Raw genomic sequence first — 24,218 nt, 5'->3', positions numbered from 1 at the left:
GCATTTAGTCTAACTGTTTTTCTCAATCTTGTGTTATAGCACTTTAGAAATTTCATTCCATTCGCATAGTTAATCAAACAATACAAAAGAATTGTAATGATCAATTATATTTCTTTGTCTATTCCATTCCTTCTTTCATTCAATTATCCCTCAATTCCATTACGCTCAACCAAATAGACTCTTATCCTTTATTTTTAGTGGAAGTATGGAATCCACACACACAAAGATGTGTCAGGAAAACACTTGGATTAATTTTCGGAATATGGGACAAACCAAACCCTGGATCGGAGGGTGGTATACCTAGCCGGGGTCAGATTTTTCTCGTGAGTTCCCGTTACCACATTATATGTTGTTAGGTACATGTTTGGTCCTACTTAGGGTGCTATTAAATACTGGCATGTTATTTTTATGAAAAATAATATGTCAGTTATTAAAGGCAAATTATGAATATATTTTTTTTCACACATTAGGTGAATATGATGGATATGAGATGGTTCATCGAATACATCACTTGAAACCGGAAAAATAGTCAAGTACAACCGACCAAACAAATTATTTAGTAACATAAGTTATACTAGAGTTACTGATATGGTTGACAAGACAAGACCGATCGAAACAAACATTTCCTCCATCTCAAGGATAGAGAGTCTATTACAAATAAGACTTCGGCTTTAAAACATCTTTTATTTTTCTTTTTTCTCATATATATATATATATAAAGAGAGAGAGAGAGAGAAAATGGTTCAAATAAAAAACATTTGTTTTGTGAGAAATGTAAGAAGAATTTAAAATAAAGTACAACACCTAAATAGGACACTATACCATATAAATAGGAAACTATACAAATTTTGGAAACTACTAATCTCAACTACTAGATCCTAGATCCAATGATTTACAAGTTCAAAAAGTTTATAAGTTATAAGTTGGTGAAAATAAACAATCCCAAACACTCATTTAGTTAAACTGAGAGGAGTTTTAGGGATGAGGTTACAATGGTAGGTTATTGTTTGGATCAGTCATTCAGATTCAAGTATGGTGTCGATATGACAGGTAAGTGGTGATGGTCGGCGGTGGTATTTTGTAGTGGGTGGCTGGGAGAGAGATAGAGGGGATAGAAAGAGATGGATTTAAATTTTTTGTTATTAGTTTTAGGTTTTTCAATTTTTAATAATGAAGTGGAGCTTGGGCCCACATGTTTTAAAGGAAACGTCACGTAAGTTTGCCATCTCACTAAAAAATGCCACATCAGCAACAAAATTAATGGGGTTATGGTCCGTTAAGTTTGTGAGTGACGGAAGAAAATAGGTTACAAGTTAGGAGTGATTGAGACAAATCGTTAGTTATGAGTGTGCCCTACCAACAAGTAAACGTTGAGAGTATATAAAACCAATCTCTCTTTATAATCGGATTACACCAAACACGGCCAATGCTTAGGCAACCATATATAGGTAAGTAAAAAGTGCAGCCACATGCCAAAATATAAGACGTAATCTTAAAGAGGGGAGAACAGTGGTTACTAAAGTACCTTGGCCAGATAAAATTTATTTTTTAAGTGGTAATGGATCAATTTTCTATGAGAATATATATAATTCTAAATGTAAAGAACATATAAGTTTTCTAAAAAAATCAATAGCGACTGAAAGCCATTTCATGCTTTTATATTATTATACATTTTTCCATCGCATGGTGTTATTAAAGGACAACCATGTTACCGCTAGCCAATGTATCTTGACAATTTCAAGACACGTTGAAATCTGTTGGTTCAGATTGAAATGTACTGCTCCAAAACACACATGATCAAGCCATAGTTAATCAGTAATTTAATAAAAATTCAAAGTCCATCTAGCTAATGCTTTCGGTTGGCATGCATCCAAGCCTTTAATTATTTTGATAGGTTTAACTTAAGATACTAATTACAATGTTCTATATATTGAGATTCGAATAACATTGTGTAAAATAAAACACATTAATTAATAACACATAATAATAAAGAACAACCTCACCATTTTACTAGTTTAGACAAGCATCACAAGTCTAGCAAAGGATAGTTAACCACTTCCTTTACAAACAACTCTATGTTCTTGTAGGACGACCCTCCGTCCGCCACCGCGTCACGCGCCGCCCTCTTCAACTCCACGGCATTCTTCCTAAACTCCTCCGATCTCGGCCCACTCATAATCTCATCCACACATCTTCCCACTTCCTCCCCGCCAAAAACCCCTTCCGAATCCTTATCCATTCTCACACCAACCTTCCAAACATCGGTCACGAGCTTAGCATTCGTCGGCTGGTCACTCCACTGCGGACAAGCAATAACAGGCACACCCGCGGTAACACTTTCAACCAACGAGTTCCACCCACAATGACTCATGAAACACCCGACCGATGGGTGCGACAATACCGCAGTTTGCGGACTCCATTTCACAATCAAACCTATTTTCTTAATATCATCCAATATCTTTAACTCTTTTCTTTCTTCATTCTCTGGAAGCTTTATCACCCACACAAACGGCCGGTTTGCTTTCTTTAAACCACTAGCAATACTTTCTATTTGCTTATCCGACGAGAATATTAAACTCCCGAATGATATATAAACAACCGAAGCCGGTTTCTGGTTATCCAACCATTTCAAACAGTTGCTCTCATCTTCAGACTTTGACTTATCGAACCCGCTAAGATCACCTCCAATATTATCCGTTTTGCCTAAAAGACTCGCGGGAACAAGCGGCCCCACAGGCCAAAACGAACCATTCGTCGAATTTATCACATCTTTTTCGAGCTCCATGAACGAGTTACCCAACACCCATTTGATCTTGTGTAGGTTATGAAACACTTGTTTTAATATACTACCAAACGTAGGAAACGTGTTGGATGGAAGGACAAATGACGGTAACTCTTCGGGACTAAACGATGGCAAACCGGGTAACTTAACGTTAATATTCGGGTTATTTTCGGTCGGGAACTCGTTGAGGTTATTGTAATAACAATAATATATTTTATAGATCGTGCATGGCTGGATCCAAGCCATGGCACATGGGATTCCGAACTCTGCGGCAACATCTGCGGCCCACGGGACGAAAGGGGTGTTAATAATGCATGAGAATTTAAGGCTATGTGTGCAGATTAGGGTTGACAGGTTGACCGGTCCATGAGTAAGTAATGAGTTCATGTAGAAGTTGAAATCGGCTTTTTGTCGGTTATAGTCTTCGGGTAAACCGTCGGAGAAGAACTCGAGGTGGATGTTTCCAACGGTGGATGACCGGTGTTTGAGGCCGTGGTCGTGTGTGGCGAGTGTGACGTGGAGGCCTTTGGATACGAGTATGTTGCCGAGTCTTAGCATTGGGTTTACGTGACCTTGAGCGGCAACGGTAACAAGCAATACATTTTTTTGTTGGTTTGGTTTAGGAGTTGAAGTTGAACTCATTGGTGTGTGGTTTGGGTGATGTGTGTTTAGAAGAGAATGGAAAAGAATTAGTGAAATACTTTATAGACCACAAATTCCAAATCCAAAGTGAGAGAGCCTTCACAAATCACAATCTCTTAAAAAAATGACGAAATTTGATTAAAAACCGTCCCTTGTGTCTCCTTTCTTACGCCATCTATTTTTTATGTTATATGTTCTAAAAAACGTATGGTCTATCTCGTTTAAATCAGCCTTATCTCCTTAAGGGAATAATGGCAAATAATTAGATTGTGTGTGCCAGAAATTTAATAATTAAAAATATCTCTATTTTCGAAGGTAAAATTCTCAATGTAGCCCCTTAATGATGGTATATTTCAAATTTGTCATCTCAAAATTGTTTTTTCAAATTTGTTCCTCTTTTAACGTATTACCGACGATGTATTAGTTAGTCCCCTGACGAGCTAGCTAACACATAATCAACGATGTGTTATGCCTCAAAACACATAGTCAGCGATGTGTTATACCTTCAAACACATAGTCAAATATGCTAGGCATCTAAACACATAGTTAAACTTGTGTTAGCCTATTCGATATGGACATAATTAACTTAAATCTTGTCGGTGTGGACGGATTAAAATTGATCTTGTTGGTGTGGACGAGATTTTAACTTCTAAGAACAGAACCAAAATATCGTCTCTTTGGTACAAATTCATCTCAAATGCGTCTTGGAAGACGGAATTTAAAGGCATATTTTTCCATGTTTTTAGAATTTGTAAGGATTAGGTAGAAAACATTAAAAAACCGTCTGGCAAGACAGCTTTTCGGGATAAGATTTAGTGAGAAAATATAGACGGGTCCCTCACTATTTTAAAATTTTGATTGGATTTTTCAGTATCGTCTCCGTCTAAATATTATGGACTATTCTAAGAATATTAGAGGATTTATGGATAAAACACAAATACTCTCTCTTAAAAACACTATTTAAGGAATTTTCCCATATCATAAACATGCACCCACGAATGGCATAAAATCAAATGTAATCTAATGCTACTAAATGTGATGTAAGCAAATTTGTATTTTGAAATAGTGATTTAACTTTTTGATAATCGAGGATGCATGTGCAACAATGTTAATTTCAAGAAAAAAAAAGAACAACAAATAATATGAATATAATATGCAAAATAACTATAGAATTCACAATCGACAACATACCGGTGCAAGTGTGGCGAACATCAAACCTTAAAATACAATAGTTAAACAACGTATGCAATGACGTTCATTCGGATCTATGCCAATATTTTGGCTTTTTGTTTAAAGAACATGTATACATTTCTGCTCCCGACAATATTACAACATGTTTTTGTTTTTGTCATTAATTTGGCTACTCAATTTTACTTTTAACAACTGAATGGACCAATTAGAATTTAGATGGACTAGTCATATCATCACTTTGCAAACCAAATCAAAGAAAAGAACGAAAGAGCCAAAATTAACGTAAATTTATGGTCGATTTAAATAATATTATATTATTATATAAACAAATTTGCCTTTCAAAGAAAAAAATAAATTAGAATAAAACTAATCAAACTAAAGAATGAAGAACCTAATTAGTCTATACTCGTCGTTAAATTTGAAATGATTACAATACAAATTTGCATAAAGCAAAATAAGACTAAAGAATGAATGAACCTAAGTTAACTAATATTCATCATCAACTACACAAATTTTGCAAAACAAATTTGCTTGAAATCAAATAATGAAAGAATCAAACCGGCCTATATTCAAGTTCGGTTTGAAAGTTCTACAAAATAATTTAGTGTAAAACCAAGGAAAGAACTTAAAAGAGTTATTGGGTCCGTAGGCGTTGCTTGGGTCTGGTTTATTATTTGAAGTCAAAAGAGGAGATGAATGCGGGTGACCGGCCCTAAACCCAACACGATTTACATTTCTTGTTTAATAAGATAGAAACCCTAGATTAGTATCTCTCTCTATATATAATGTTATGTACTTGTAGTCGTTTGTCACTCAATAAAAAATATCTAGTTGTCACCCATGGATGTAGGTCAATTTAGACTAAAACACGTTAAATCCTCGTGTTTGTTTATTGCTTTCGTGTGTTGTGTTGAGTAATTTGCATAACAGGAGCATATATTAATCACTAACATAAAATCAAACCAAAGAATTAAAAACAAATGAACTGCAACTCATCAACCTGATCTAGACAATGCGGAAGAAAGACCAAACGAGCGACGCTAAAGTGGCTTTGGGTATCCCCATCGATACCCCAATTATTTCAACACCTCATCTAGATGGTGCATCCTGATTTGAAGAAAATTTTGTAGAGGTGCGGGAGCTGGCAAAAACAGCGCCCTATGGCTTCAGACGAGGACCGACAGGGGACGGTGAAAGAACCACGTACGGCATCTACGTACCATTAGTCATTACAATTGAAAATAATAAGACTATCCTCTATGGTGAGGGGCTTCGAAGCCTCCCCCAGTGCCACGTCAGCACTAGGGGCTTCAAAGCCCCACCCCAAAGATGCCCCTTCTATGGTGAGGGGCTTCGAAGCCATTTTAATTCAACTCCACCCAGTTCTCCTCTGACGCCCGTTGGGCGCTCAACTCCACCCAGTTAATTGGGTTTGATTTTGATTCAAACAGTTAGGATTTATATATATATATATAATCATTTTTGTTAGCCGTTGAAGGGGAGGGTGCCCACCAACACCACAAACCACGCCGGCTGTTGCAATGACCGGAACCACCGCGCCTTTGTGGTGTTTCGCGCCCAAGGACGCCCGCCAACTAAGCCAACGGAGCCCCATAGCGTATGGCCTAACTACATAAATTAACATAAAACCAAATCATACGTAAGTGTAAAAAAGTAATAAAAAAAACTAAATTGATCAATATTCCACGCCAAGACTTAAAGCATTCCCAATGGGTTCTCTATCTCCATATTTAAAATTTAACTAAAAAACATAATTACTTTAATTTATACATCATTTTCTAATAACCTTCCTCAACCCGTTCTCCATTACCATCTCTATATTCTTTTTTCTCTTTCATTTATAATCTTAACTCAAATTTTGTTTTATTATCATTTTCAATATAAAGTGATTTCTAATATATATATTTATAGAATGTTAGTTGAAAATGGAGTATTGTGGCAACACTCTAAATTTGAAGGATTTCTATATCATTTCACTAAAATTTATAGATGGAGTTTGAAGATAGAGAATGAGTTGGAGTGATTATTTAGATGTTTTTTCTAAATTTTGAAAATGAAGTTGGGTATGGAAAACCCATTGAGAATGCTCGGGTTCTCTATCTCCATCTTTAAATTTTACCAAGAAAACATAATTTCTTTAATTTATACATTATTTTCTAGTAACCTCCCCCAACTCATTCTTCATTACCATCTCTATATTCATTTGTCTTATAATTATTTTCAATATAAAATGATTTCTAATATAAATTTATAGAAGGGTAGATGGAATTGAAGTATTGTGAAACACTCTAAATTTGAAGGTTTCTTATATCATTTGACTAAAATTTAGAGATGAAGTTTGGAGATAGAGATGAGTTGAAGTGATTATTTGGATGTTTTTTCTAAATTTCTAAATTTAAAAAATAAAGATGGATTTGAAGAACTCATTAGAAAATAAAAATGGATTGTGAGGAAATTACCGACTGTTTTATGATACAATATAAATTAGCATAAACCCCAAATGTTGAAAGAATATAGATTAGCCTATAGCTGTCACACATATAAAAAATTTTACAATAAATTATCATAAAAGCAAATCAAACTAAAAAATTGAAGAACCAAAGTTAGCGTATCACCACAAAGAAAATTAGTGAAGAACAAAATAATGTATCATAAATCAGTCGATAATTTTCTCACAAAATTTATTTCCAAGGCCATGTAGACAGTAAGCTCTCGCTAACTTTTCACTCTAAAGTACGTATTGATTTCGCTAACCACTTTATTAAAATAATGTTTAAATTAAGTAAATAAAAGTTAAATTAAGACAAAATGTTGTGATTCGAAAATATTTGATTGGGATAATTTAATTAAACGAGAAAAAGGAAATCAGCAAGGGTCGTTGCTGCAGTCACACTCATCAACAAAAGGCAAGGCGCGGACGGTGTGTGAGTCGTTATAACGTTAAGTGGAATTGGGCGTGAGTACACAATGTTATGAGTACAAATTCTTAGTCATAATGATTTAGTTTGCCACTTTGTTAAAAGGAAAGAGGGAACATATTTATTTGTTAGCTGTTTGTAAAATTGATATAAAGGTAAATGATTTTGACTTTAATGACATATAAAACTTTATTCTTTTTCAATAAAATTAAAAGTATATCTATATTTAAAATTCTATTATAATACATACCCACCCTTAAGAGAAAACAATGTTTCGTTTGTTAAAAATAGAAAAAAAAACGAAATAACTAACTGATGCATACTCTTAATAATAATTTAAATCATATAATATAATTATTTTTGATCAACCATTTACTTTGCAATGGGAGATATTAAATGGCGAAACAACCGCACAACCTTCGAACCCTTTAAAATCTAAAGTAAAGGGCTTTCAAGCATTTTAAAAGGAAGTCCTTTAATGGAGGAACATATTTCATCTATATAAATAAAATACTCGAAACCTAATTATATAATTACAAATAAAAACTAAATAAATTTTAATAATCACAAATTTCGCAAATATGGGCGTTGAACTTATCGATAGCCATATGATACAAAAATTCGTTGACAATTCAGAAGCTTTTGAAAAATGCATCGAGGAACGATTTAATGCTTTAGATGCAAACAAAGACGGAGTTCTGTCTCGCGAAGAAATCCAAAACGAAACCAATATGGAATTGGCGTTGCAATCAAAGGAAGAGATTGATAGTCTATACGACGTGTTATTTGAGAAATTTGGTGTTGAGAAAAAGGGTCCATTCAATCGCAAGGAGTTTGGTTCAATGATGAAGGAAGTCATGTTAGCCAGGGTTAATGGTTTTGGTGAAACTCCCATAAGCATTATTCTTCAAGAGGATAGCTTGCTTCAAAAGGCCATCTAAGTATCTAACATCAATCCATGAGATGAAATTGATGACCATTCCTTCAAAACCGGCATTGTGGAATATATCCCTATTTTTTAAAAAGTATTTGCATGCACTTATGAAATATGAAATTGTACACTTTATATCATACTTTGAAAACTTGTTACATTCATATTTTTATTAAATTTATAATTTAAGAAAATGTTTATGGTGTGTTTGGTTGAAAACGATTCACTTTGAAATGGAAAAAAACAAACATATACGTCATAAATTTTAAATAATGTTTGATGCATGATTAGTTGTAGTCTAGTAGATTAACTGATTGAACCAGGTTTTCAGTTTAGTTGAAATCCTTAGTCTGTATTACAAGAGTTTGAAGTAATAAGGATGAATAACATAAGATTTACATATACATAATTGTTTATTCGAAAATAATTGTCTCAAGCTCAGTCATTTTGTAGCTTGAATTGGGTTCGATAGAGTCAGGTTTGAGGTTTGGGCATGGGAAGTATGGGCCTACTAATGCCAACAGTGACCCGGTCCACACATTTCTCCAACTCTAACTGAATCCGAGTCTCATGGAGCTGGACCAACGTCATCGTCTCCTCTTAACGTCGCTTGTCGAACAGATGGATCAGCCGATCATGACCGATTGCTTGATATCGGCGTGCAAACTAGTTATAAAACAACGAATAAGGAAGTGTGGTTCCTCTATTCACTTCAACAATAAATAAATCAGACTAAAACACTCTGAAACGAAGACAAAAAAAGCTTACACGTAACTAATTCAATCCATTCCTAAGGTTATTCGTTATTCGTTCTTCGTGTCTTGTGGTTTTTACCAGTGACACGCAAATGCTGGTTTTTACTAGTTACCCTCAAATGCCAAAACCGCTTTTAAAATAAACTTGGTGTAACACCCAACGCGTTGCATCGGGCTAATGGCGTAGTTAGTAAAAATGTAAATCCGTTAACAACCAAATACAACAAACTAACATATTAAAAAAACAAAAATAAAAAACCGTGCGCTACGGTTGCGTGCCGACACTAATTTAGTCGATATCAGTTTATGGTACCAGAACTAAAAAAAGATAAAATTAGCAACAAAACTCATGGCGAACAAAAAAATATACGTGCCGTGGTTGCGAACCGACGCGGATTTGATGGCATAAAAAACGTGTTGCGAGCGTGAACCACCCGAATTTGAGCCCAAATACAACAAACCAACATATAAAAAAATCGCAACGAACCATAAAAAATATAATAATCAACATTTTACATACGCGAACCAACGCTAGTTTAGCAAGTATAAACGATGTAATGATAATAACTAAAAAGTTATTTAAAACAAAAAGGACAAAAAAAAGATGATAACTCAGATGTCGTCAAGTGGACCAATAGACCACTTGCGGGCATCAAACCACCATTTTTTATTTTCTCTGGTAGTAATTTATAAGTTTTTGAATAACATGTTTTAAGACATGTATAGAATGTAAAAATTGTGATGAACCATCCTTGCAACAACCATATAAAAACTAGTAATGATAGTAGTAAATTATCTTAGTATAAAGTGTGAAACTAGTGAAACATGGCTGCAACAAACAAAATAGCTAAGAGACAAGGAAAACTAGCATTAACCCCCTTGAAAATACATATACACTCCTTTAAAAATCTTATACACCTAGACAAATGAAGAAACACTAAGTGACCCGGTACAGATTATAGATAATCTGAGGGTTAAGTAATGTTTCCCACGAATGAGGTCTAGCTGAGAAGGCTGTTCTTCAGGAGACCTGCAAAACAAACACCGTAAGCTCGTCACTGAGAAGGGGGGGGTTCCTCCTTGTGACCACCCTCCGGCGTGAGAATCAGACTAGGTTGCTCTGAATATAAGTGTATATTAAGAGATTGCTAGATAACTGGATAGCAGATGATCTTACCATTCCAAGATGTTGGAGTATTTATAGCCGAAGGTAGGTTTTCTAGAAGGTACAGCCGGCTGAATAGTATTCCTGTTCAACCAACAGTAGATTACGTACAGGCCATACTGGTTGGTGGGTAGGTTACGGCCAACAGTAACAAAGTCGGCTGCACTATTCCACCAACTGTAGACTATGCACGTCCCACTTACGGTGGATTGTACGCAGGCCATGCTGGTTGGTGAATAGGTTACGGCCAACAGTAACACTATTCCACCAACTGTAGGCTGCGCATGCTCCATAGTAAGGGTTGGTGAGTAGGCAGCGGCTAATAGTGAAACAGTACTAGAGGGTGCTCCTCCTCGCACTGTTGTCTGTGAGCTGTCACCCTGTGATTGGCTCATGGGCTGTTCTGGTCAGATCGTCTGTCCTATCCATACCTTGGTAGGTATGGTACAAAAGATCTTTCAGACTCAGACTGGCTCATTTGGGCGGGATTGTTCCCGCCTTGCTCATTCCTTCACGTGACTGCTGAAGTAGCTAGTGTCTTGTGCGTGTAGCTCTGCTGTCTGCGGGTAGCCTTCCCTGATGGCTTGTATCCGCAACTGCGGGAACAGGCGGGGTACTTCACCATTGGGAGGCTTTCCCTGCGTGTACAGCTTGCGTACTGCGCGTAAGATTCTATGAGCATGGTGGGTCCTGCGGGAGCAGATGGCCTTTGCGCAGACGTACCTGTTCAAGGTGAGTCTTGCGGGACCAACTGGTCTGCTGGGACCTACCTCTTCAAGTCCCCCCAGTCCAATGTTCTTCTCACGAATGTTTAATAAAGTGAGGTGAACTTTTGGACTTTAAGCAAGGGGTTTTGAAAAGGGTTTATTTTTAAGGTTCTCCGTGGGGATTCTTCCCGCGGGTTTCCTAATGTCACTTGCAAAAATTCCCGATTTTTTTGCTTGATCTTTGGGTATGATGCGGGTAGGTATGTAACCTTCTCGCAAGTCAGGAGCGTTGAGTCTCACTTGTGTGGATTCTCCTTGAGGTTTTAGTGGTTTTGAACATAGTGATCAATTATGTTAAACCACCAATTCCATCCTGGAGCCTCAAACAATGTAGTTCTCGACGTTCCCGCTATGCGGGGATGTTATTTCCGTTTCCGCAAGCATTGCCCAGAAGATCCTTCTTGGTTTCAATTCCCTGCGGAGTGCTAGGTACGTGTAGGGTTGACTGAACACTGTACCCGCGCTTGTCTTACGGTTACTTTACTTTCAAGGTGCCTCTGGCATCAATTCCCTGCGGGTGTCAGGTATGTGAAGGGTTTTGCCTTAACACTGTACCCGCACCCGTCTTATAGTTACTTTGTTGCCGAGGTATTCTTGGCTTCAATTCCCTGCGGGTGCAAGGTATGTGAAGGGTTTTGCCTTAACACTGTACCCGCGTCCGTCTTATGGTTTCTTGGTTGCCAAGGTAAGGGGTGTTTTCCCGCTTACTTTTGAATCTTTTTGAATTTTGAAATTCAAAAGGTTGGTAAGGATAAGAACAATCCACACATCTGAAACGTCGTGCGACAGTTTCTTCTGACTGTGTCAGGACGTGCAGGAAGTTATGGTGACGTGACAGAACATGGTCATTCCAGTCGCTTTTTCAGGCGCGTGGGCGTGTTTTTTCGGGCGCGTGGCCGCGAAGTTACTGGCACGTCCTTTCAACAGCTGTTGCCAGCTTGCTTTTTGCCACGTGTCATAGTTTCATTGCACTGTCGATTTCTCTCTCCTCCGCATTAAATTCACCGCATTAATTGCGATTACTATATAAAGGGGAAGAGGGTTATTTGCAATTCATACTTTCACCTCTCTTCTTCTTCTTAGTGATTTCCGGCAAATACTCCCCTTTTTCAGGCAAGCATTTTCCCGAAATCACTTCTTTCTGCAAAAATGTCTTCTCATGATGCTGAAGCTGTAGCCGACGATAGGAGTACTGCTGGCGAGTGCCAGTGTGCTCTACCTATCGATCAGTACCAGTACATCGTCAGGAAGTTCATGCTCGAGTCCCTCGAGCCTGAGTTTCCTGAATCTCACCAGACTGTGTACGATGCCCCCAGTGGCAAGATCGGGGTATATGCTGCATTCTTTGTGTATGGAAACCTTAGGTTCCCATTGACAAAGTTTATGTACCGTGTCCTGGAGAGGCACGGGGTGCACCTGACCGAGGTGCATCCGATGGCGATTGCCAAGGTCCGGCACTTCGAGTGGGTGTGCCGGATTCTGGGTATTGAACCCTACGTGGACCGCCTGATGACCTTCTATACTTGGAGGTGCGTCCAAGGGTGGTACACCCTGACAACCCGTATTAAGGGTTTAAAGATCTGCGTGACCGAGCGCAGTCTCCGATCGTGGAAGCGGGAGTTCTTCTACATCTCTGCCCGCGCCATCCCCATTGCTATGAAGTTCAAGAAGGGTCAAGCGCTTCCGAGCCTTCACGCTTCCAGCTACCAGGAGGCGGAATGGTTCGCGAAGATATCCCGGGTCCAATCTCCGGTTTACCGGTTTGCGGAGTCCGGGATGGTGCTGCTGGGGATGAGCCGGGTATGGAAGGATGCGTCTCGGTTTCCTATCCTTCTCGAATACGGTTTGAACTCTATTCCTTATGGTATGTCTTGTCTTTATTGCTGATATTAGTTTATTTTCTAACTCTTTTCTTTCAGAGGGGAATAATTTGGAGTCGCTCCTGTTCCCGCGGGAAGCTGACAGTCCCGTGCGGGTGGGCACTCGTGCTCTGGACGACAATGAGTTGCCCATCCTGGAGCAAACGGCAGATAGGTTTGTGGAGGTCTATCCGCCGGGCCAAGAGATCCTGAGCCACCGGCGGCCAGGTAAGGAGATATTTTATCCCGAACCCCCCAATGCTGTACCCGCTGTTGGAAATCCTTACATCCTATCTTCTTCTGAGGAATCCGCAGATGGTCCTCCCCTTGTGCGGAAGAAGAAGACTGCTGCCGGCGTGAAGGGGAAGGAGAAGGCCCCCACAGCTGATCCAGTGGTTCTATCTGACACGGAGTCAGATAGTGAAGAGGTGGCGGGGAAGCCCGTTTGTGAGAAGACCGCTGCTCCGGAGGCTACGACCGTTACCTCCGGAGAACCAACGAAGACGACGGTGACCGGTACCAAGAGGCCGGCTCCATCGGGTTCCTCCCCGCCCGTCCGTACGTTCAGGGTCAAGAAAACCCGTAAGTACAATCATAATGCCTTTGTAGATTTGTCACTTCATAATTTTCTTTTAACACTTTCTTTGTGCAGGCGTGGATGTTGACGCAATCCGGGGTAAAACGCAGGGGAGTACCTCCTTGCCAATGACGGTAGGCTCGGTCAGCCTTCCTGAGGCGTCGACCCAGTCGCCTGCGCCTTCATCCGCTGGTCCAGTTGCTCGTTCCGTCGAGCCAACTGTTCCGGCCGAGATGACGTCACCGCCGGCCGTGAGTGCGATTTTTACAGCATCCTTCACGGAACCGGCGGTTACTGCTGCTTTTAAGGAGGCGGCGACCGCGGCGGAGACCACGGCGGCTGCCACCATGCCCGCGCCACCGGCACCGACAGCCGGACCATCAGGTATGCGCAGGGCTTCCCGCCGATCTTTGCCACCTTCCCATCTGCCTGACCTGTTGGATGGATTTCCTTTAGGTTCAGGTGATGGGTTTGGCGGATATCGGCCTGTCATTGACCCTACAGGTGCGTAGGGTTCCTTTGTTTTTCCCCTTTTTTATCATCTTTTCCTTACTGTCTGTTTCTTTTGCAGTGTCGGATTCCAATGAAGTGTATGTTCCACGATGGAACATACGCCGAGGAACAACCCTTCGTACCCCTGTGGAGTGCGTGGACTGGGCTCGCCACGCTGCTCCTCATGGTGCGTTGGGGGAAGCCATGGTTAGCTACCAGGAGGGTAGGCTAACCAATGAGCTTCGGGTTCTCCAGGCCCGGATGCAGCCGCGCATCGAGCTGCTTTGTCGTGAAAACGACAAGTTGAAAGCAGCTCGCGCCAAAGACGTATCTGAAGCGCGTGCTCTTCGGGAGGAGAACCAACAGCTGGCGGCAGCTGCCGCCGCCAAGGAGAAGGCCTTCAAGGCCCTCGAGGTTGAAGTTCAGGCGCGACTCGAGGCCCGTTCCAAGGCTGCCCAAGCTGTGAATGAACAGCTTCGGCTGGCCAGAGAAACTGCGCGAAACGCAACCGAGAGGGCTGCCCAGGCTGAAGCCGTTGTTGAGCCTCTGCGTTTGGAGAATGAGGAGCTGAAAGGCAAATTAGAGGCTCTCCAACGCGCTCATGATGCCTTGGCAATGGAAGATGCCAAGAAACTCCAGGAAATCCTGGACCAGAGGGGGGTGCTTGACCAAACCGAGCGGAAGCTTAAGGGCGTCGAAGAGGCTGCCGCTAAGGAAGTTTTACTTGCCAACCTTAACAAGAGCGAAGCCGAACGCGCCCATACCGAAGCTCAAGCTGCCCTCCAATGGCTTCTTCGAGAAGCGTTGCCTCAGGTATGTTTAGATTTATCTTCACGCATTTCTTTTGTAAGAAAAGGTTCTAATGTATTTTTTTTTTCTTTGTAGGTTGTGCGTCGGGTCTTTTCAGAGACCTCCTACGATGATGCTATGACCGCAGCCCTCAACGCTTCTCATGATGATGGGGAAAAGGCCGGCTTCATGCTTGGTCTAGGGTTTGTTGAGAAAGGCGTCCCGCCTTCCAACTTCCCTTTGTTCGATGTGGATACCGAAGCCATTTACGACCAAGCATTGAACCAATATGCCGCCTTCCCGCATCCAGTGGTGGAAAAGGTGGATGAAGTAGCTGTTGCTGATGATGGGTTAGCTGTCCTCAAAGCTTTCCTCAAACCACCCCGTTCTTCTGACGGAGCGGGTCCTAGTGGAGGCGGCCCTGAAGCTTGACCCCGAAGATCCCTTTCCATTGCTTAGACTTGTATAGATTCTCTTCTAGGCGGGTAGTAACCCGATCATTCTTGTAATATATTATTGAAATGTAAATCTTTTTTGCGTATAAGATTGTTATTTCCTTCTTTGGATTCCTTGCTTTATAAACTCATGACTTGCATACTTGGTTTAAGTTAGCAATTTTCCAAGTGTTCTAGAATAAGTTAACCTTTGAACGTGGTTGATAGTGGGTTAAAGTTTCGCTTCCTCCTTCGTGATTGTGCGGATAGAACCGTCACTTGCACTTGGTAGGATGGCTAAACTTTACCCATACCTGACCTGCGTGTCGGGTTTACTTATTTCTAAGTACTTAGGATAAGTTAACCTTTGAACGTGGTTGATAGTGGGTTAAAGTTTCGCTTCCTCCTTCGTGATTGTGCGGATAGAACCGTCACTTGCACTTGGTAGGATGGCTAAACTTTACCCATACCTGACCTGCGTGTAGGGTTTCCTTTTTTCCTTGTGATTTTTTTTTTTTTTTTTTTTTTTTTTTTTTTTTTTTTTTTAGGATAACCTTTGAACGTGGTAAATGATAGTTTAAAGTTTTGCTTCCTTATTTGTGATTGTGCGGATAAGACCGTCACTTGCACTTATAAGGATGGCTAAACTTTACTTTCATCATACCTGCGTGTAGGTTTCCCTTATTTTTAACGTTGTGTTTATGCGGGTTTTGCCGCCTTCCACACGTAACAACTTACTTCTCCCCCTTTATGCGGTAAACACCGGCACCAGTGGGGAGTTCATAAGAATAAAGGTAAACACATTATGAAAGGAGAATCATTTCCATTAGAAGTGGCTCTTGGCCTTTTCTTTACAAGTTTTGGAATTGATCTACATATAACATTTGCGTAATTGAGCTCCATTCCATGTTCTTGGGATGGGAGTGCCATCGAGCCTTTCGAGCCGGTATGCGCCCTTTCCCAGAACTTGTTTGATAACATATAGCCCTTCCCAGACTGGGGCCAACTTTCCTGGGCGCTCTTGGTTCGAAGCCTCGTTGTTACGCAGTATGTAGTCTCCTTCCTTGAAGTTGCAGAGTTTTACCCGCGTGTTGTAGTACTTTTGCATTTGTCGTTTGTAATTCTCTTCACGCACTGCGGCTAAGTCTCTGCGTTCCTCGGTTAGCATAAGATCCAACCGTCTTTCCGCATCATTGTCTTCTGGCTGACTCAAGACCCTTGGTGAGGGTAGACCAATTTCGACCGGGACCATGGCTTCCGTGCCATAAGTGAGGCTGAACGGGGTTTCCCCCGTACTGGCCTTCTTCAGCGTTCTGTTTGCCCAAAGGACGTGCGGAAGCTCGTCCACCCAGCCGGATCTGTGTTTCAAAAGTCTTTTCTTGATGCCTTCGACGATGCTCTTGTTTGCTCTCTCCACCTCACCATTACCTTGCGGGTGTGCCACTGAGGTAAAGGTGTGGGTGATTTGAAGTTCTTTCAGCCACTGTTGTAGCTTCTTGTCAGCAAAGTTGGTGCCGTTATCGCTCACCAAATTCTGTGGAAGTCCAAAACGACAAATTATAAATTCCCAAATGAATTTTTTGATATGCTTTGCGGTTGTTTGGGCTAAAGGTTTTGCTTCTATCCACTTGGTGAAGTAGTCGATGGCTACCACTAGGAACTGAACATTTCCTGCTGCTGTAGGAAATGGGCCTGTCACATCGATGGCCCACTTCTGAAATGGCCACGAAGAAGTGACTGGAACCAGTTCGTTTTTTGGGCGATGCGTGTTAGGTGCGTAAAGCTGGCAAGACCTGCATTTTCTGATGTATGCCAGTGCATCCGTATGCATCCCCGGCCAAAAGTATCCCGCGTTGTTTAGCTTGGCTACAACAGCGCGGGGGCCTGCGTGTACCCCACATATGCCTTCGTGTACTTCCCTTAGGAGGTAGTCGGCATCTTGGTTGTCCACGCATCTCAAGAGTGGGCCAAGAAAGTTACGTCTGTAAAGGATGTCGTTGACGAGCTGATAATTCAGTGCTTTACAGCGTAGTTTTCTTGCCTGTGTTTTTGACTCTGGTAGTGTTCCTGCTGCAAGGTAATTTATTATTGGTGTCATCCACGTTTCTGTACCGGTTTGGATGACACAAATTTCCTTGTGCGGGACTGATGGTGCTTCGAGGAGTTCAATGCGGATGTCCTTTCCCAAGTGGGTGAAGGCTAGTGATGCAAGCTTGCTTAACGCATCCGCAGATTTGTTTTCGCTGCGCTTGACGTGTATGACTTTACAATCACTAAAATCACGCATAAGGGTTTTTGCCTGGGCGAGGTACAGGGCCATGGTGTCATTCACAGCCGTGTATGTTCCATTTATTTGGTTGGCCACCAACATGGAATCCACGTGGGCTTCTAAGTTTTTCACTCCCATCTTACGCGCAATTCTTAAACCGGCCAAGAATGCTTCATATTCGGCTTCGTTATTCGTACTTGGAAAGTCCAGCCGAATAGCGTAAGTATATTCTTGGCCTGCTGGGTTGGTTAATTTTAACCCTGCGCCTGAACCCTCGTTATTGGCTGCTCCATCAGTGTAGAGTCGCCAGACATCATTGACGTCCTGTGCTGTGGAGGGTTGAGCCTCCTCCTGGCACTCTTTTTCCCGCGAAACGGGGACTTCTGCAATAAAATCGGCCAAGACCTGGCCTTTTATGGCTGGTCTTGGTTTGTACTTAATTGCATATTCTCCCAATTCAATTGCCCATTTGGCTAGACGTCCCGATAATTCGGGTTTGCCTAGAACATTTGAGAGTTTGAAGTTGGTGAGAATGGTGATCGGGTGGCCCTGGAAATATCGTCTTAACCTGCGTGAAGCGTGTATAAGTGCTAAGACCAATTTTTCGAGGGTAGAGTACCGGGTTTCTACGTCTGTTAGTATACGGCTAACATAATAGATTGGCATCTGGATGCCCTTTCGTTCTACTAGTAAGACTGCCCCGGTTGCTCTATCTGTTGCGGAAAGGTATAGGATTAACTCCTCTCCCGCTTGTGGTGCTGTAAGCGTTGGGAGTTCGATCAGGCGTGACCGAATCTCCTGAAAAGCTGCTTCCGCTTCTGGTGTCCAGCGGAAGTGCGTTTTCTTCAAGCAGTTTCTCAGTGTTGACACGAAAGGAAACGACTTATCCGCATGGTTTGCCAAGAAGCGATTAAGTGCGACTAGTCGCCCATTCAGTGTCTGAGCCTGTTTGATGGTGGTAGGTGATTCCATTTTAACAATGGCTTCGACCTTTTCAGGGTTCGCTCTAAAGCCATATTTAGTAACAATGACTCCCAAGAACTTCCCTTCTTCCATCCCAAATGAACACTTGCTCGGGTTGAGCTTCATGTTTATCTTTCGGAGCGTGTTGAAAGTTTCTTCAATGTCTTTCAACATCGCCTCAGGCTCGAGGCTTTTGATGACCAAATCATCCATATAGACTTCCAAGTTTCTCCCGATTTGGGCATGAAACTCTTTGTCCATTAGTCGTTGGTACGTGGACCCTGCATTCTTAAGTCCGAATGGCATCATTTTATAACAAAATGTACCATCGGGCGTCCGAAATGCGGTTTTGTCCTGGTCATCAATGGCCATGTGGATTTGGTGGTACCCCTTATACGCATCCAAGAAGCATTTAAGGCGAAATGGCGCCAACGAATCCACTTTGAGATCAATTTCTGGTAACGGATAACAATCTTTGGGGCATGCTTTGTTCAAATCTTTGAAATCTATGCACATGCGCCATTGTTTGTCATTCTTCGGTACCATTACGGGATTTGCAACCCATGTTTGATATCTACTAACGCGTACGATGCCTGCGTCAAGGAGTTCCTTGACTTGGGTTCTACACGCGTTAGTTTGTTCAGGCCCCATTACCCTGCGCTTTTGTACGATTGGCGTAACAGCCGGATCGCATTTGAGCTTATGCTCCGCCTTACTTCGGGGTACACCAGTCATGTCAGCTGGTGTCCACGCAAAGATGTCAGCGTTTTTCTGCAGTAAGCGCTTGAGTAAGGTGCGGGTGGGATCAACAATTGTTGGTCCAATGGTAACGGCCTGGTCGGGGTATTTGCCATTGAAGGCCCATTTTTCCGGTTCAGTGACGGTTGGTTTAGCCTTCTTTGGTTTGGGTTTAGATGAGACAGATGCAATGCATACCTGGGGAATGCCAGAGATCATTGCTACACCCTCAGCTGTTGGCCATCCCATCATGCCGTGGACTGAAGATACCACGGCGTTGAATCTTGCCATCCCATCTCTTCCGAATAGGATGTCGTATGTGTGGTGTGGCTTTTTCATTACGACAAAATCCACGTCTTCTGTGCGTGAATGATTCCCATCAGTAAGAGTAACGGGGAAAGATAGGATACCCAGGGGTGTTTCTGTACTGCCATCAAACCCTTCCATTGAAGCGTAGACCGTTTCCAAGCGTTCCTTGTCTTCATCATCCAGCTTATCAAAGAACTGCCTGTACATCACTGTCGACGAAGCGCCGTTGTCAGCAAGAGTGCGGGAGGTGATGTAGTGCCCCAGCTGGCTTCTGATGACGATGGGGCCTTCTTTGCTGGGGCCTCCTGGCACTCGCGGGAAGCGCACCTCAGCTTCCTTCCACGCGCATGGTTCTATCACCCGTCTTTTTTTTCCTCTGACCTTGCCATGAACCATGTTGATGCTGATGTCGACGGGCTTTCGTCCGTTACCTCTGTACCGGTTGTCATTCCTTCCTCCCTTCCTGATCGATGCCACGAGATGTGCAAGCCTTCCATCCTTAACAAATGTTTCAATAATATCCTTCAAGGATGTGCACTCCTCGGTACCATGACCCTTTGTCCCGTGGAAATCACAGGATTTGCTTTGATCCGCATTAGGTTTCTGCCGGATCGATGGGGCTTTGGGCCATGGCAATTTTTCCGTGGCAAATATCTCCGTGACGCTCTTTGTGAGTGGCGTCCACCGGTGTTTTCGATTTGAAGGGTGTGTGTTGTCCCTTCCGCCAACAAGAGGGCGAGAGCTGGATGAGGTGTCAAAGTTTACCCTTGACTGCCAAATACCTAGCCTCCTCTTTTTGTTCTGCCGGGCGATCCGGACATTGTTCTCTCTTGTCCTCTGCGTGTAGAGGTGCGTATCTTGGGAAGGTCCCTTCCCAGTTGCTTTTCCGTCTCGGCAAAGCGCTTTGCTGCCGTCATGATGGCATCCCATGTGGATGGCATGCCATCCTTACCCGTCAACGTGCGGATAAGTTCTGGGTATTCGGTGCCTTGGATGAAGGCGGCGCGAACCAGATCCTCACTTATGTTGCCGAGACTAAGCTTTTTGGAGTTGAAGCGAGTGATGAAGTCTAGTAAAGATTCATCTTCCTCTCTCACGCAGTTGAGGATCGTCCACTGCTCTTCAGTGTACTTCCTCTGTTGGCTGAAGTGCTGGCTGAACTTGTTCTGAAAGTCCGCCCAGTCATATATGTGGTGGATCGGTAAACGATCGAACCATGCCCTGGCTGCTCCGACCAGAGTCATCTGGAACATGTAGCACCACGTGGGTTCCGTCCAGTTGCTGACGGTAGCCCCCGCAATGAACCTGTTCAGATGGTCGTCTGGGTCGGATAGACCATCATAAGTGCCAATGTTTGACATTTGTTTGGCACTTCTCGGGGCGATTGCCTCCGCAATGTCTCTTGCGAATTTTGACCTTCCTGCATTTGTAGCAGTTGGTCTAAAGGTTTTGGAGAAGTCACGCGGGTTTCTCTCCGCGATTGGTTTAAAAGCTTCCCCAAAATTCCTTTTTAGTTGGACGTCCGTGTCCTTACGCTTCCCTTTCGCCTTATGGCGAGGGTTCGCGTCGGTATCAGACTCCAACTCGTCTTCTGAGTACTCGCAGTCACTGCTCATATTGAGGTGTTGGCGAGTGCTGGTGAATTCGTCAGCCTGTTGAGCTGAACGCAAGCGTTCATCCAATTCGGCTTGGAATTCTCTTTGCCGTGCTTCGGCCCACGCCTTCACTTGATCTAGTGTTTGGCGAGGGACCTTCGTTCGTTTTTCCAGTTGGGTATCGGTGAACCCCAATGGAATATTTACTCCACTTGCCCCGGCTTGGTTAGTCGGGGTAGTGTTCGTAAGGATTGTATAACCGCCGGTGTTCCCCCCAGTTGCTGGGGTGGTTACCGGGGTTTCTTGATCAGTTACGGGCCTTTGGACCGGAGTAACGTTAACCATTTCTTCAGAAATTGTGAAAACTAAAATAGTTCTAGCTTTTATGCACGGATGGCGCCAATGAAGAAACACTAAGTGACCCGGTACAGATTATAGATAATCTGAGGGTTAAGTAATGTTTCCCACGAATGAGGTCTAGCTGAGAAGGCTGTTCTTCAGGAGACCTGCAAAACAAACACCGTAAGCTCGTCACTGAGAAGGGGGGGGTTCCTCCTTGTGACCACCCTCCGGCGTGAGAATCAGACTAGGTTGCTCTGAATATAAGTGTATATTAAGAGATTGCTAGATAACTGGATAGCAGATGATCTTACCATTCCAAGATGTTGGAGTATTTATAGCCGAAGGTAGGTTTTCTAGAAGGTACAGCCGGCTGAATAGTATTCCTGTTCAACCAACAGTAGATTACGTACAGGCCATACTGGTTGGTGGGTAGGTTACGGCCAACAGTAACAAAGTCGGCTGCACTATTCCACCAACTGTAGACTATGCACGTCCCACTTACGGTGGATTGTACGCAGGCCATGCTGGTTGGTGAATAGGTTACGGCCAACAGTAACACTATTCCACCAACTGTAGGCTGCGCATGCTCCATAGTAAGGGTTGGTGAGTAGGCAGCGGCTAATAGTGAAACAGTACTAGAGGGTGCTCCTCCTCGCACTGTTGTCTGTGAGCTGTCACCCTGTGATTGGCTCATGGGCTGTTCTGGTCAGATCGTCTGTCCTATCCATACCTTGGTAGGTATGGTACAAAAGATCTTTCAGACTCAGACTGGCTCATTTGGGCGGGATTGTTCCCGCCTTGCTCATTCCTTCACGTGACTGCTGAAGTAGCTAGTGTCTTGTGCGTGTAGCTCTGCTGTCTGCGGGTAGCCTTCCCTGATGGCTTGTATCCGCAACTGCGGGAACAGGCGGGGTACTTCACCATTGGGAGGCTTTCCCTGCGTGTACAGCTTGCGTACTGCGCGTAAGATTCTATGAGCATGGTGGGTCCTGCGGGAGCAGATGGCCTTTGCGCAGACGTACCTGTTCAAGGTGAGTCTTGCGGGACCAACTGGTCTGCTGGGACCTACCTCTTCAACAAACATCAAGGCTAAGGATAAGCCAAAAATAAGACTAATAGGAATCTTCTAAGACAAATATCTCTATATTCCTATAAAAGTCTATGACCTTAATACTTGAAAAAAAAATTCAAAAGTACCGTCTGTATCTTAAACTTGTTTCAAACTTGAAATCATCTACATAATTGTAATAAGTGTATTTGTCTCTAGTTGTATTTCAATGTATCAATCCTCCAAGTTCCTTTTTTATGTATCTTGTCGAGATTGAGACATGATTGTAGAAGTCGTTAGGCGCTACCAGGTCGGTCGATTGAGAAGTTGCGAGTACTCAGTCTATGCAATGAGTACTTGGACATGATAAATTATAAAGAAATAATTATATATGTGCGTGTGTGTACGTGTCAAGTTTCATAAGTTCACTAATATTTATATAAAAATACGTGAATATTAATATAAATAAAAAAGCATTTTTAAATACTAATATATTCCAAAATTCGATATTCATTCTTTAATATTTTTGGCCGACTAGCACCGAGTTGACCGACTAGATCCAAGTAATCGTCGAGTAGCTCTGACTTGACTACCGAATAGATCCGTGTAATCGCCGAGTACCTCAAAGTTGAACGCCTAAAATTGAGTCCAAGCAATATATGCTAAGGCGGAGAAAGAGTCTCAGAAGGGTGCTATATAGCGAGTAATCACCGAGTACTTAACCGAGTTTTACAACACTGGTTAAAGATCGAGTAAAAAACACTTATGTGATCTAGATTATGTCTACCAAAATCCATCTCATTGCCCATCCATTCTATCTGAGTGGTTGATCCACATTAGTCACGGACGGTACGATACAGTCATGGAACCTTCGAATCTTTAATTGAATTAATGGATCTACGGTGTGTTCCTGAGTCTCATTTAACGAGGGGAGGGGAAGGAAAGGGGAGGAAAATGTATAAAAGTCATGTTCCCAAGATTTTTTAAAGAAAGAATGGGAGGGGAGGGGAGGGGAGGGAAAAGAGAAGAAAATTGGAATGTATATATGTCTTTCCAATATGGAGAGATTACGAAAGAAAAGATCTTAATATAATTTTATCTTCTTTTCATTTCCTAAATTACCCTCATATCAATCTTTATTATAACAAAACTCGTCTCTTTAGTATTCCCTATATATAGTGTAAAATAACTATTAGTTAGGGTTGAAAGGTTAACTAACTCAAGTTTATGCCTATAAATTTAGAAGAGAAAATGATCTTACATGGATATCAAGCAAAATACAACACATCTCGGGTCGCATAGCACGTTTATCAGTTCATTTCAGCACAGTTCAGGACAAAAACAGTTCGTTTCAGCAATTATAGGTTTGTTTCAGCAAAATTTTTCAGCACGTTTCAGCAAAAATCAGAAAATTCTGCTCGTTTCAGCACAAAAACAGTCTGCTTTCACTTTTCAGCAACGAGCAGTTTCGGCGCGTTTTTTGCCTGTTTAAGCACGTGGCAGGTCTTTTAACAATAAAATTCAGCACCGAAAACAGTTTATTTTGGCCCGTTTGAGCACTTAAAACGGTAATTCAGCACGTTTATACTATAACTTTCAGCACGTTCCATAAAATGACCGGAACACCCTCG

The 24,218-nt window shown here is 42.2% G+C and overlaps 1 protein-coding gene and 1 pseudogene across 1 annotated transcript; one reads left to right on the top strand and one right to left on the bottom strand.

Annotated features, from left to right (window-relative positions):
* Positions 1-1,869: 1,869 nt before the first annotated feature.
* On the bottom strand, positions 1,870-3,457 carry LOC143629412 (UDP-glycosyltransferase 84B1 pseudogene; annotated as a pseudogene).
* A 4,678-nt stretch (positions 3,458-8,135) lies between these two features.
* On the top strand, positions 8,136-8,495 carry LOC143629361 (uncharacterized). Its single transcript, XM_077098656.1, has one exon. The coding sequence runs from the start codon at positions 8,136-8,138 to the stop codon at positions 8,493-8,495; it is 360 nt and encodes a 119-aa protein (XP_076954771.1).
* Positions 8,496-24,218: the final 15,723 nt, after the last annotated feature.

Source organism: Bidens hawaiensis, unplaced genomic scaffold, assembly GCF_021521415.1.
Source record: "Bidens hawaiensis isolate Kalapana, Puna unplaced genomic scaffold, B.hawaiensis_p1.1 tig00005195_1, whole genome shotgun sequence".
In the NCBI taxonomy this organism is placed as follows: Eukaryota; Viridiplantae; Streptophyta; class Magnoliopsida; order Asterales; family Asteraceae; genus Bidens; species Bidens hawaiensis.
This window is presented reverse-complemented; position numbering and strand designations above follow the sequence as displayed.

Coding starts and splice junctions, on each gene's coding strand:
- LOC143629361 (XM_077098656.1), top strand. CDS start 8,136: ATGGGCGTTGAACTTATCGATAGCCATATGATACAAAAATTCGTTGAC.